Source organism: Formica exsecta, unplaced genomic scaffold (assembly GCF_003651465.1).
Source record: "Formica exsecta isolate Colony F162 unplaced genomic scaffold, ASM365146v1 scaffold262, whole genome shotgun sequence".
NCBI classification, from domain to species: domain Eukaryota; kingdom Metazoa; phylum Arthropoda; class Insecta; order Hymenoptera; family Formicidae; genus Formica; species Formica exsecta.
Genome location: NW_021849885.1, coordinates 566959 through 580516, shown reverse-complemented (window position 1 = coordinate 580516; position 13558 = coordinate 566959). Strand labels below are relative to the sequence as shown.

At 33.8% G+C, this 13558-nt stretch overlaps 1 protein-coding gene across 1 annotated transcript in view; it reads right to left on the bottom strand.

Annotated features, from left to right (window-relative positions):
- Window positions 1-13455, bottom strand: part of LOC115236900 (Down syndrome cell adhesion molecule-like protein Dscam2) — a 71376-nt gene extending 57921 nt beyond the window's left edge. The window contains exons 1-6 of the mRNA XM_029809627.1: window positions 13332-13455; window positions 10965-11107; window positions 6547-6728; window positions 6042-6180; window positions 2869-3030; window positions 1625-1786 (exon numbers count right to left, since the gene is read on the bottom strand). Of these exons, the coding sequence (XP_029665487.1) occupies window positions 1625-1786; window positions 2869-3030; window positions 6042-6180; window positions 6547-6728; window positions 10965-11049 (730 nt within the window). The 5' untranslated portion in view covers window positions 11050-11107; window positions 13332-13455. The remainder of the gene's footprint in view (window positions 1-1624; window positions 1787-2868; window positions 3031-6041; window positions 6181-6546; window positions 6729-10964; window positions 11108-13331) is intronic.
- Between the last annotated feature and the right edge of the window lie 103 nt (window positions 13456-13558).

The following is a 13558-nucleotide window of genomic DNA, read 5'->3' as shown; positions in this document are numbered from 1 at the left end:
TATCTTTTCTATTAGAATTAAATTGCAAAAGACTAATTTAATGTAAAAAATTAATATACGGCAACCTAATTCATATACAAATTTTAGATGGGATGCCTAAAATAATTGAGGATGGATCTGCAGTACCCTGTACGACTGCAGAATCCTCCGGAAGATAAACCTCTCCATCTTCGCGAATCCACGCCTCGACAGTAACAAATTCTGCGATGTAACTGGGAATGCTGCATTTTAAGATCGCGCTGTTTCCTCTTATAACGTATTCAGTCATTATCTCCGGATTATAAGGCTGAGTGACGACTATGTAGAGAATGCAAATTAAAATAGCGAGTATTCAATGAAACCAATAACAAATATCGCAAAAAAGTCGTTTAAATATAGTTTGCATTATGCAAGTATGCAAAATAAATGTATGTTTGTTATTCTTAGTTTGTCATATTATTTGTAGATGGAAAAGATAAATTTGTGCGAATGGATCACAAAAAGATATAATTAGATGTCTGATTCGTCACTCTCACCGATAAATAAAATTCGAACTGTTTAAAGATATCACGGTGTATCAATAAATTAATAGCAAACAAAAACATTTTTTAAAAACTGCTTGCAATCTTTTATACTTCCGTGCTTCATGAATACTTTCGTATGTCTAGAATAAACTGTCATCACGATAATACAATCACAAATTAAACAATTTCAGGAATATTCTTTTACATTTTTTCGTATTTTTTATTTTGTGCTTACTAGACTGTAATATTACATCACGACGAAATCTGTAATTCACTCTAAAATTTTCCCCAGGGCAGCTTCTCGACCAAGCTTCCCGAAATTTTCTGCGCTTGTCATGGACACGGTGTCGGCTTATTTTCTTTGGCCTGTCATAATTCGCGGCGTGAGAACCACCGGATGGTTCATTAACCTTCATATATGTATGTACTGCCGCCGCCGTTCACAGCCGCTGTCAGATTATCAGACCGCGCGGCCAGCGGAAACGAATCGTTACCACGTGCCACTTTGAACTTTGACAAAGTTGGACAAGGGGACGAGGTGTCTGAGTAGCATGGATACAGAGGGTGATATGACCGGAAAGAGAATTTCCTCACCCTGTGTACTTATTGTATACATTTATTGGCCAACGTGATCCTTACATACATAATAATCGTCATACAAATTGTGCAACACGTCTGCACGCTATAAATCAATTAAAATGCATCCGAATAATTTAATTTACAAAAGGCATATATATATATATATATTATAAAATCTCTCATATATGTGACACTATTTACTTCCAAACAAGCAAAATATCTTAGATAAATAATTTTTTTATTGAAAAAAAATCTATTTCTTTAATAGAAATTATAAAAGTTCTCTACTTCATACTATTTTTATAAAAATGATATAGTTGATATGATGATGATACAATATCATTTTTTATGCCATTAAATTAATAAAAATAATTAGTATCAACTTTCTCATAATGTGTGAATAATAAAATAATGAAAATAGGCAAAATAAAAAAGGAGTATAAAACCTTTCCGACATATTATCCCTCTTAAGAAGGGATTCCTCTAGGAAAAGGATAGGAGAATAAGTATTCTGAATACATGGACGGAAACGTGTGCTGTACCATAATCAGTAGATGATTTGAAGGTTGAGCCGTCGCTTCCCACCCACGATTCGACCGACACAAATTCAGCGACGAAGCTTGGTATGGTGCATTTCAAAATAGCCGCATTTCCACGTATTACGTACTCCGATACAACTTCCGCTTCGTAATATTGAGTCACGACTGCGAAAGATAATGGCAAAGATAATATTATAATGGCGCATTGTGTAACTATATCGCACATCGCACACTTCCTAACATCGCATCGTGTTGCGTTGTTGCGTGCTTAATCGAGGAGAATCAATTTTCTCGACTCTGGACGCCACAACACACATTCCTGAATCATTATGACGCGCAAGTCATTGTACGCTCGTAAAACAATATCTTGTTATGCGCGTTGATTTAATCATTTCGTAAAAACGAAATAAATTTCTCTGGAGGAAATTAGGCGATTAAAGAGATTGCAATCTATTGCAGCCTAACAGCTAACATTGTTCCATTTGATGCTCTATTATGCTCTGCTATGCAATTGCGCAAACTGGTTCTTAAGTAATAAGTAGAGAACTCACGGAGATTCGGAGTACCTAAGAAATTACAGCAGTTACATACACTCAAAAAAATGTCTTGCTGATATAGGTAGATTTCTAGGTGTCACAACAAAACTTTATCGCTATTTTTTGTATCTGTTAGAATATTGTCTATTACATATAGAATTTATAGCAGCAATATTCTAATAATATCTACTAGAAAATTTAGGTCCCATTGCAACAAGTATGATTGGCCTTACATGGATAGGCGCCACAGAAAAACATTCTTTCTAATTTTCACAAACAGTTCAGATATAAATTCTGTCTCTGTGACTTAGATTGATTAAATGCGAAACATATGCGATATCACAGTATTTGCTAATCATTTATGTACCTCAGTTAATTTTGCGCACCCAGAAAATTTTTGCTGTAGTTGCAATACCACTTTTTTGAGTGTAGCTTTCTTAAATAAAACGTTCAACACTCTAATGCGTGTAAAGCTTTCCAGTCATTTAAATATATAAAGAGAACAATAATAAGTTTAATATGTTTCAGGTTGTTTCTAAATTTAAATTTCTTGCTAGTTTAAATGAAATATCCGCAAGATTCGCGATGAATGTTGCGACAAAGAGAAAGCTGTTACGTAGGAAACGGTATCGACGACGTTGACTAATTTATCATTCGCTGCCCACGCGCGTTCCGACTTTCCCAAATATTCGAAAAATCTCGGATTTATACCGTTATCCTGATCCGGATCAAAAGAGTTTCCCTGGTCGTCCTGCCAACCAACGACTTGAACGAACTCCGCGACGAAGCTCGGTATACTGCACTTAAGAATAGCCGCGTTGCCGCGTATTACGTATTCATTGTTGACTTCGGACTGATAATACTGATGCACCACTGTAATAAACGGGCGAAATAATCTGCGTGTGCTCGTTTCTGCTATTGAGCGATAGGCGTCCACTCTCGTGGCACTTTAGTTTCCAATGATTGGAAATACAATTATCAAAATATTTTCAACAAATTGTACTTTATGACAACGCTGCTTGAAACTGCTCGATTAAAATGCAATTTTACAATGCAAAAATATATGTTGACAAATGATACTTTTAAACACGCGCGCGCGCAAGAAATTAATTTTTTATTTAAACCGAATGAAACGACGTTGACGACAGCTTTGGGCGATATATTTTGCCATCGCTTTGCGAGCAGAATAGTTCGCGTTGTCGCATCTTATGTCGCAGTCGCCAATAAACGGGCGTCATGAGGGTATACGATCGATTGATGTCCAACCCCGATACATGCGTACGTATACGCATATTGATAAGTCAATATGATGTTTTCAAAAATTTTTAAATTAAACTGCTTGCATTACTATTGCCTTAATTGACATACTTAAATGCTTTATAATTTTATAAGATATTGATCACATAATGTAATAACAAATCCGCGTATATATATATAATATGTTGTAAGCAAAAATTAATTTATAAAATACTTACTATATACATATATAAAAATATTCATCATTATTATTATTTTTATTATTATAATTAATTAACATTGTACGATACATATATCATTAATTTCTCAAATGGAAAGAAGAAACCAGACTAAAGTAAATATTATTTAAACAAACTGACACATTTACAATATACAGGTAACGCGCCAGAAACAAATATCAAATAACCGTGTGGTTTAATAGAAAAAACAAAAGGGATAGCGGACACATCGATCAAATATCCGATTGTTTCGGCTAACGCGCTAGATATATTGAGTTGGGAATAACGTTAACGAGACGAATGACGATGCAGGCGTATATACGTGTTGGCCGTGGAAGTGGAAAGTGAACGACCCATATACTTTCGCGCTCCAAATGGATTTGCATTTCGCCACGATGGCAATTGAGATCAATATACGAGAAGCGCCCGAGTCGCACGGATGGTGTCAGTTATTCAACCGAACGACACGATGCATTTGTGGCCTCGAAATGGAACATACGAACTCGTAATAACAACATTATTTCTTAATTGTCTCTCTGAGAGACATAAATCAATTGAGATAACGTCAGTATAATTTCGACAATATTCCAATATAATTTTATTATATTTTTTCGAAAACGTGCTTTTATATTATGCATGTGCAAGTTATATTATTACGAAATTTTCTATGTTTTAAACGATTATAAAATCATGATGAATCATAATGTTTGTTCAAATTTATATACTAATCGAGACATAAATCGTATGTCTCTTCAAAGATGCAACAACGAAATTTTCTGCTCGCAAAAATATAAGGAGATCGGTTTTAGTTTACTGATCGAATGCTTCCAATAATACCAAAGTCATCGCCAGGTACGAATTCCTCTCCCTGATCTGTATGCCAGGATAGGACTTTGACGAAATCGGCGACGAAAGAGGGAACGACACATTTCAAAATGGCACTGTTCCCACGAATCGCGTATTCCTTATTGACATCGGTGTCGTAATACTGCGCCACCACTATAATTTTGCATACAAAAAATAGCGTTCACGGTGTGTCAAATACGTGAATTCACTCCAGCCTCAATAGAAATCTACACAAGAATCTTTTAAATATATTTTTTGAAACAAAAATTTTGTTAAATAAATATTTTTTTTTTAAGATTGAATCTAATTAATATGGGAACATTATTAATAAATTTTGCTACTAGATTTATAATGGCAATATATTTAATTGCTAAAATATAATGCTATTAAATAATTGTTATATATTTTTGTCACACAAAAAAAGATAATATTTAAATAAAATATGTTGCAAAGAAAATTTATATATACATATATATATATATATATATATATAATTTTTTTTATTTTTAAACAATGAAAAATAAGGATGCTACTGGATACTGTGCTGGTCGATAAAGCGACATGACGTCAAGTCTAATGACATCATTGCATGTGATTCAGAAGTATTTTCAATTTCGCAAGAAATATAATGACATCACCTAGAAATGTGATTATATCGATCGTAAAAAGTAATTTCCTGATTACTTGCGAGCAGATTGAGACTGGAGAACAAATTTAATATATATTCGCATAAACGGCGGCGGCAGAGATTGCAAGATATTTAAAAGAGCAATACATTGTAGCCTCTTGACCTTTTGAATATTATTAATCAAATTATCGAATTAATACCAATATCTTTTACCGAATTAAAGTTCTTCCAAAGAACAACGTCATATGTTCCATAAACGTGGAAGAAACGAAATGTACGATAAAACGTGCCACGATTAGCCATAGCTGAAAATAATATCTTTTAAATTTTCTTATGTTTAGCCATCTTATATTTCTACAATATTATTCTAACTTTAAATATATGTACGTATATAATATTATATATAATTATTTTCAGACACAAAATTAATAAAAAATGTTCAAGAAAAAATGTTTAACATTTAAAATTATAATACTAAATTTGAATTTAAACTAAACTTGAAAATTTAACAAGCATTTGCCTTTGAGCATACTCATTCTTGTTTCTAAAAGAATTTGAATAGATTAATTAAGTTGCTGAAAAATAATTTAATTTCATTATATGAAATGTTCCCACACACAATACCATTGATCTTAATTTTAATAAGTTATTTTTACCAAATTGCATTCAATTTAATAAATTCAAAAATTGCTTCTATCTTTTTCACAATTTTAATTGCAGATTTAATTATCTCTGCGCATACATATTTATTTTACGATTAAATATTTAAAAAATTGATGTTTTTTTTTCTTTCCGAAATTAATATATATCAAAAATTCGTCAGATTATTTATTAAAATCAAAATTATAATTGCTATTTTTTTCTGGGACATTTTCTATAAAATACTATAGATGGCTAAACGATATTTAATGGATAAATATAAAGATGACACTCACCAGCTCTCACGTTGACATCACGACTGTGTACCGAACCTGCAGGGGAACGTGCCAAACAGCTGTAGACCTGAGCGTGAACTTCCTGACGATAATCCTCAGCGCGGAAAGGGGGAAATACCAAATTTCCGTTTGGCAAAACCTGCGAAAGGCCAATAACCATATGTAGTCTAAACTCGTATAATCATGTAGCAGCAAGCTCAGAAATAATTGACGCGTTTTTCATGATTTTGTGGATGAATGTAGAAAGGCATAAGTATTTAACGATTTCATTCACATGATACAGAAAAGTATTTGATATTAAAATTCCTATATGAAAAAAAATTTACTTTTAATTAAAAAACCTGCTTTTCTACTTAAGAATATCTATTGCTAACATTAATAAGAAGTTTAACAAACGCCACATATTTTAAAGAAGTTTGATAAAATAAATCGTAAATAAAATTCTATTTTGATTATACTACTGTATTTTCAAATAAAGAAAATAAGTCAAAGCTTGATATAATACCTGTCTCAGCCCAGGAACGTCTCCTACAGCAGTTCCATCGGAGCGAACCCAGATGATATCCGGTTGAGGATTTCCTCTTGCCTGGCATTCGACAACGGCTCCAGTTCCATTTGAGAAATCGACTCGGTTTGGAGGTTCCTTGACGAATACCGGTCCCATGGATACATCTTCAGCCAAAACAACTATAAGCAAAATGCAAATATTGTCATTGATTTTACGAACGTTTTGTTTTTAAGCCATTCTTGCTACAAAAGCATTTATTTCGAAAATTATATAATTTTGAAAGATTATAAATTGTTTAATCTATCTAATTTAAAAAGATTTTTGTAATTATAATACTTTCAAGATAAATGAAGCTTGTTTTCAATTTTTAAAATGATAAATGACATGCCATGACTTTAAGTAATTTGTCTAGATATAATGATCAATTTTCTAGATATAAAGACCAAAAGCTATAGCAGTGTTTTAATTACAAAAAGGAAATGTTTTGTAAATAGAACAAAATATAAGGAACACTTAATAGCTTGTGGAAATATTAGCACGTGCGCGCGAAGCCAATTAATTTAAAACATCACGAACGATGAGATCTTATGTCTCGTGTCTTCGAGTTTCGCTTATCATCCGTTTTAACCAGGATATGCGACACCCACATTCAATTGGCGCATTGCCAATTGCAGCAAACAACAGGTTGTCGGATCTGTTATTGAATAATATGCGATCAACGTCACGGGAGCATAAGGGAGACGACAATGCGTGATTCCTTTTCCGTCATACAGAGTTACGCCTTTCGCATATACCAGTATCGATAGCAGGAATATCTCCGTCAATAGAAGATTATGTACCATTTATTGTAAACTTATTGCAAAATGCATAAATATTACATATTACACGCATATATATTTATAATAATAAAAAGCAAAAGAATATATGTTTGTAAAAAATATTATAAAGCATAGAGAATAATTTTTATAATAATTGTGCAATTTTATTTGTGTGATTTCAATATAATATAAAAATAATGATATACTTTTTATCCATATAATTATAATAATAATAATGAAAAGCTATTTATAATAATAAAAAGCAAAAGAATATATTTGTAAAAAATATTATAAAGCATAGAGAATAATTTTTATAATAATTGTGCAATTTTATTTGTGTGATTTCAATATAATATAAAAATAATGATATACTTTCTATCCACATAATTATAATTTTTAATTTATGTCTCATCTTGGAGAAAAAATTCTCACGATTTTTATTTATTTATCTATAAAAATAATTAACATCTTTGTAACATATTTGTAACGATAAGTTGTAGCGAATATTTAATAATGCAAATCGTTCTGTATAAAACATCCAAAATTTATATAGGAATTTACCGTGCTACTTTCTTCGCATATAACCACCTACTGATTCACCTACGACAACGGCTACAGTAAAGTGAGAGCAAATAAACCTGGTGCAGTATAAAATCAAGTCACGAAGAACCGGTTGGGCGAAGCGCGCACCGTTGGAGTGAACGACAGGATACATACACACAGGTATAAAGAACAGGTGTTCAGAATTTTTGTAGATCTGCGCTATCTCTGTCACTCAAACTTCATCTCACAGTTTTGTCGCTTATCCTCGTCTCGCGCCTTCTAAATTTACATGCGATCCATTCGCATGCCGATTGTAACTTTCTTTGAGTAGAATTGCATTAAATCGTAGCAGATGGATTAAATAGAACACAAGAAATAAAGTATCATATTTTTTAATACCTATTTTTGATGAAAGAAAGTATATAAATAATGATAGTTTATATTTTTATTTTCTTTTTTTGATGTTATTACTGAATATTCTTTCTTCTCTCTTTCTCTTTCTCTGTTTTGAATATCTCCATGTTAAGCTGATGACGTTTAAACATTACAATAGCATCAGGCATCGAAAGCGTCAGAAGAATTAAATTAATATTTAGGTATTATAATGATTAACTGGATGCATACATACACAAGACGTTTCAATGATGATGGCACATTTATGTCCAAGGGTTACGTTATTTATGCTTTCTGCAACACGTGCACGGTGCAATAATGGCTCATGTGTCAGAGTATTGTTGTGGCTATACATGATAGATGTAGTACGTTTGTATGAGCGGATATCGGTCGCAAAAGTACATTGTAAAATTTTTTTCCGAAATTGAACTTTCTTATGCATCCCCGATGAAAGACGAGATTCTTCTCGGTCGACAACCGCTGTGTAATCTATATATAGATATAGCTCTTTGAAACGTCCGGACACGCTGCATCGAATATATTTCCAGCACGCATACACGCGCACGCGTGATCGCTGCACGTGCGGCTCACATGTGTGTTCATATTAGTTTCGCGCCTGTACGTGTCGGAACGTAAGACATTGTGACGTGCATAATAATGGGAAATGTTTCGAAATCATAAAGTCATCGATTAAGCGATCTTTTGATGGAACTTATGCTTCGATCTTTTCTTAATCTAAAGTCAAATTTGCAACCTTAGAAGTGTCAGAAGGAGGATTTAATATAAATTCGTATATATTTTTATTTTACTGGATTATATGTCATAAGTTATTATTCATAATAAAATCTTGTTCCAACATTTAATTATCTTTAACCAAATAAGAAAATAAATTTAATTAAATCTAAATTTTCTGGTTATTCCTGAAAAAATTCTAAAATAAACAAAAAAGTTACTAAAATTGATAAGGCTCTCAAGTGAAAATCGCGAAATTTCAAAAAAGTTACTGTTTCCAAAATTACTATAAAATTATTAAAATTATATTTTATTAATAATCTACACACGTATTGATTGCGAGGGTGCACATAACCTTCGCTTTAATAGAGAAAGTCTAAAAAGATGCTTATAAAACTCTCGATCTCTTCAGATCTTATACGGCTTCTATGACTGCGTCTATTTCTACGACTTCCTGTTGGATACCAAAATAACGAATGTTTCTTTAAGCGTGTGACTTTTTCTAGTTCAAAGTACAGTAAATGCAACCAATTTTCAGTATCATCCAATATAAAAAGATTATTAAAATTCAATAAAATAATGTTATATTAAAATTTGATTAATAGCGTACAATATAGTTTGCTATCCAAATTTTTTATTGCAATTTATATTCATAATCAGCATCATTCGGTTGAAACAAAATCTAAAATGTTTTACATATGTTTGATTTTATAACTTTGATTGATGAGATTAATTAAATCACTTTCAATTTCTATCTTCTTTTTCAGTTCAAAGATCGAATAGAAAGTTCGTGAATTTTCAAGATTGATGCCACTATACTTCATAATAGATAAAGTTCTCTTATTGAAGTATGGAGGTTTCGCATAACAGGCTGATTCACCTGGTGGTGAGTATTCGCGACCGAATGCAATTCTTTCCGAAGCATGATGTGAGCATGATGCTTGCATTCTGGGAACAGCAGCTGTTCCTTTCCCTCGATCTCCTCATCCCCTTCATCTTAGTCTTTCTGCCGGCAGCTGCGTCTCGTGATTCGTTTCTACCTATACTCAGAACCTTTCACGGTCCCAACTAACCGCCTGTTAGGTTCAAAATACGCGGATGAGATCACGCTAAAAAAAGCAGCAGCGTAGATCCTCAGAGTGGATCACAAAAAATAAGAAAAAAATCGTAATTATTTAAAAATCGCGATAATCCTATTTTATTTTATAATTATATTTTTAAAATGTCAATTTTTTATTGTTTGTCTTTATAATAAATAACAAAAATTTCTTGTATTTTAATAAAAATGAATTAATATTTTTTGATAATTTTTCTAATGATAATTAGCAAAATATCTCTGGAGATATTTAATATCTATTATGTATATTGTATGTATATTGTATTATGTATATTGAAAGCACGCGTGTATTATCAAGAACGGACTGCTGCATCAGCTGACGAATTAATTTGATATGCTGAGATACATATTTCAGAAAATATTGCAGTAATATATTCAAATGTATGTCAAGTAGATAACTTATGCATAAGAAATTATGAATAACTCTGAAACGTAGTAAAAATTGCTGCGATACACAAGATTTTTAAAAACCGTACAGCTTTCTATAGCAAAAATTGTACTTATTTGAATTATTCTCATAATCTCTTAATTCATTTCTAAATCTAATTCTTATAATTTTTCTTCATCACATATAAAATATATCATATTAATATTACAATATCATTATTGCTTTAGAAATTTGTCCTATACTAATTGCATCTTACTATGCATTTAATACATAAAAGTCATGGCTTGTCTCTCTCGTATAAACATCTTTCCAATCTTTGATGTAAATCGCATGACCGGCATCCATCAATGTTTCTCGGTAATTATCGTCGAGTCACGCCAAGAAATGCAGTGTGAATGAGATCTTTAGTTTAAAGTTGACTCACCCGTTGTCGATACCAGGACAGCAACTAACAGGAGCATGACGTTGACGGGTATCTTATACCCCCCGCCTGGATGTTCTCGCCACATCCTTATCTCGTTCCTTCTGAGCGCACTTTTTCTCTCTCTCTCTCTCTTTGATTTTCACCTAATTTCACATAAAATACACTGATTGAACAATACGTTCACCAACTGTGAAACAATCGCCGATGGTTCGTCTCGATGGTATATTTCAATAGCTATTATAAAAAAATCTTCTAGAAAATATTTAATTATTAAGCTGAATGCTTAAGTTTGGCAAATAAACATCAAAAAACTTTCGTTTAGTTTCATGTTGATTGGTTGGTAACACACGCGTTAAAGGCACGATTGCTTTCAACGCGTGTGGTGTTTTAGCATGCATTAAGAACTCACGTAAGCTAATCTTTATGACTCCCAAAGTGTCATGTAATCGGTCGTTCTTTGCTTGTAGAAATCATAAATATGATTTGAAAGAGTAACAAGATTAATATCTCGAAACTAAATTATTATTCAAGGACTCTTCTATTCTATCAAATCATCAAAGAATTTATCGTTATAAATTAAGGGAATACTGACAGAGATTAACTATGTTAACACAAAAATATAGTTAATATATTGCATGGAACAATATTAAATTTGTATCTATTTTACATATTTGTAGACTTGTGTGGCTATTATCAATCACATGGCAAAAGATTGAAAAAAAAGAAAAAAGTTTGTTGATGCGCACACTAAATAAATGATCAAAAAAAATTAAAGATTTCTCTTAAAGAACATCTCTCGGATATTTAATCCCTGTTATTTCAAAAACATTAACCAAATTTAATTTTAGATCCGATCGTTAATAATATCGTAATCCTTTGCTCTAATTGTTTTTTATAATTGGAAATTAAAATAAAATAATGTCTGATATGAAATATTTCCTACAGCTTTTGCTTTTCCCGCAGTATCGACGCTCCGCAAGAACAGACGGTCAAAATCGCGAGGAAAGCTTTAAAAAGCCAGGAGTCTCTTTGGCGTTCGTTGGTCCGCAATAATCTGCAGCAGAACGCAAAAGCGCTATCTCGTTGCGAAACGGAGTAGAAGTGCACGTGCTGAATCGCTGATAGCAAGGGTTACGGCTGAAGAACAGCGAGCAAGCGGACAGGGGGAGGAAGGTGGAGAGAAAGCGATCGCGAGAGGGGATGAAAAGACGTAGAAGGGAGAAGGGAGACAAAATGTGGCGGAGTTGAACGGCTCGTCACGGGGCTGCTCCCTCTCGGCGAGTTTATTGATCGCAGGGTGCGGAGCGGTTCAATCTACCCCTCGCGACGGTGTGCGCCATGCTGCCATCCGGAACTCGGAGCTAGCCAGGCGGCCACGGTGGTGCGTATGTGGACCCCCACTAAATCCGCACCACTTTCTCACGCGCCCCATAAAGAATTCACAACAAAGCCTAAAATTATTGTTCAACCTGGTACGTCAATCGATGTATCGCGCAAGTTGATTTGATTAAATCGCGAAATCGAAACATGACGCCAGCTACATATGTCATTGTCTACATATGTCATTGTCGTTACATTGTCGTTCATGTAATTCAATGTACATGTAACAAATCATAAAATCAGGAAAACAGTCATGGAAATAGATAATTGAAAATCCAGAAATTGCAAAGATCGCAGTTCGCTCGTCACGGAGATGATAGTTTGCTACTCCGAAAGAAAACGAGTCGCATAAATTTATTTTGTAATGAACCGCTGATCTTCTCTGTGCGAAAAAGTCGAGAAAGATGAGAAATCGCTAAAACAATCTTGCGACATTGTGACAAAAAGAGCGAAATCTTACGACCATATGAGAAACAGAGAAGCGGACAAAAAAAGATTCACGCAGACTCCCAGCTATGTCTTCAAGTTTGAGAGAATAATTAACGCGTACAAAATCATTGCCCTAGATCTTAGTTGCAAATCCGTTTTTCTCATGACACAAAGATTATTCTTAATTGATTGACACAAAGATTATTATATTCTTAATAAGATAGATTATATATTCTTAATCATCTCGAAAGCTCCATCGAGATTTAGCAAACCATCGGCGATCGCGTCTTGCCGAATTCCCAGCTTCCGACAGCAAAGGCCGAGCAAAAAGCATTTTAAGTAGCCCACAGATCGGCGCGTACACACATACACACAGGGCATGATCACTGCTGATATATTTCACCACATACGCACACAGTCACACACAGACATACACCTACGAGCGACTGTTTTCGCAAAATCGGCCGACGCTCGTTTTTTGCCGCGCGCTTCGATTCATCTCGAGAATCGGCGGGGAAAAATATCGCGAAAAATTTGCACGACGCTAATCTTACGTACCGACACTATCGTATAAATTCGCAGGAGCACAGATGCACACGCCGATTATACACTGATCGGAGCGGAGAAACAAGCACTCCGAATCCGTCAACGACCGACCGTAGAATGCGGCGTCGTTTGCTTCAGAGCAGCGGCTGCTCCTCGGCTATCTCGAGGTCGACGGCGGTGGAGGCGATGGTGGGGATCGTCGGCGTGAACACTCACGCTGTTCCATGGGATGGGGGGGG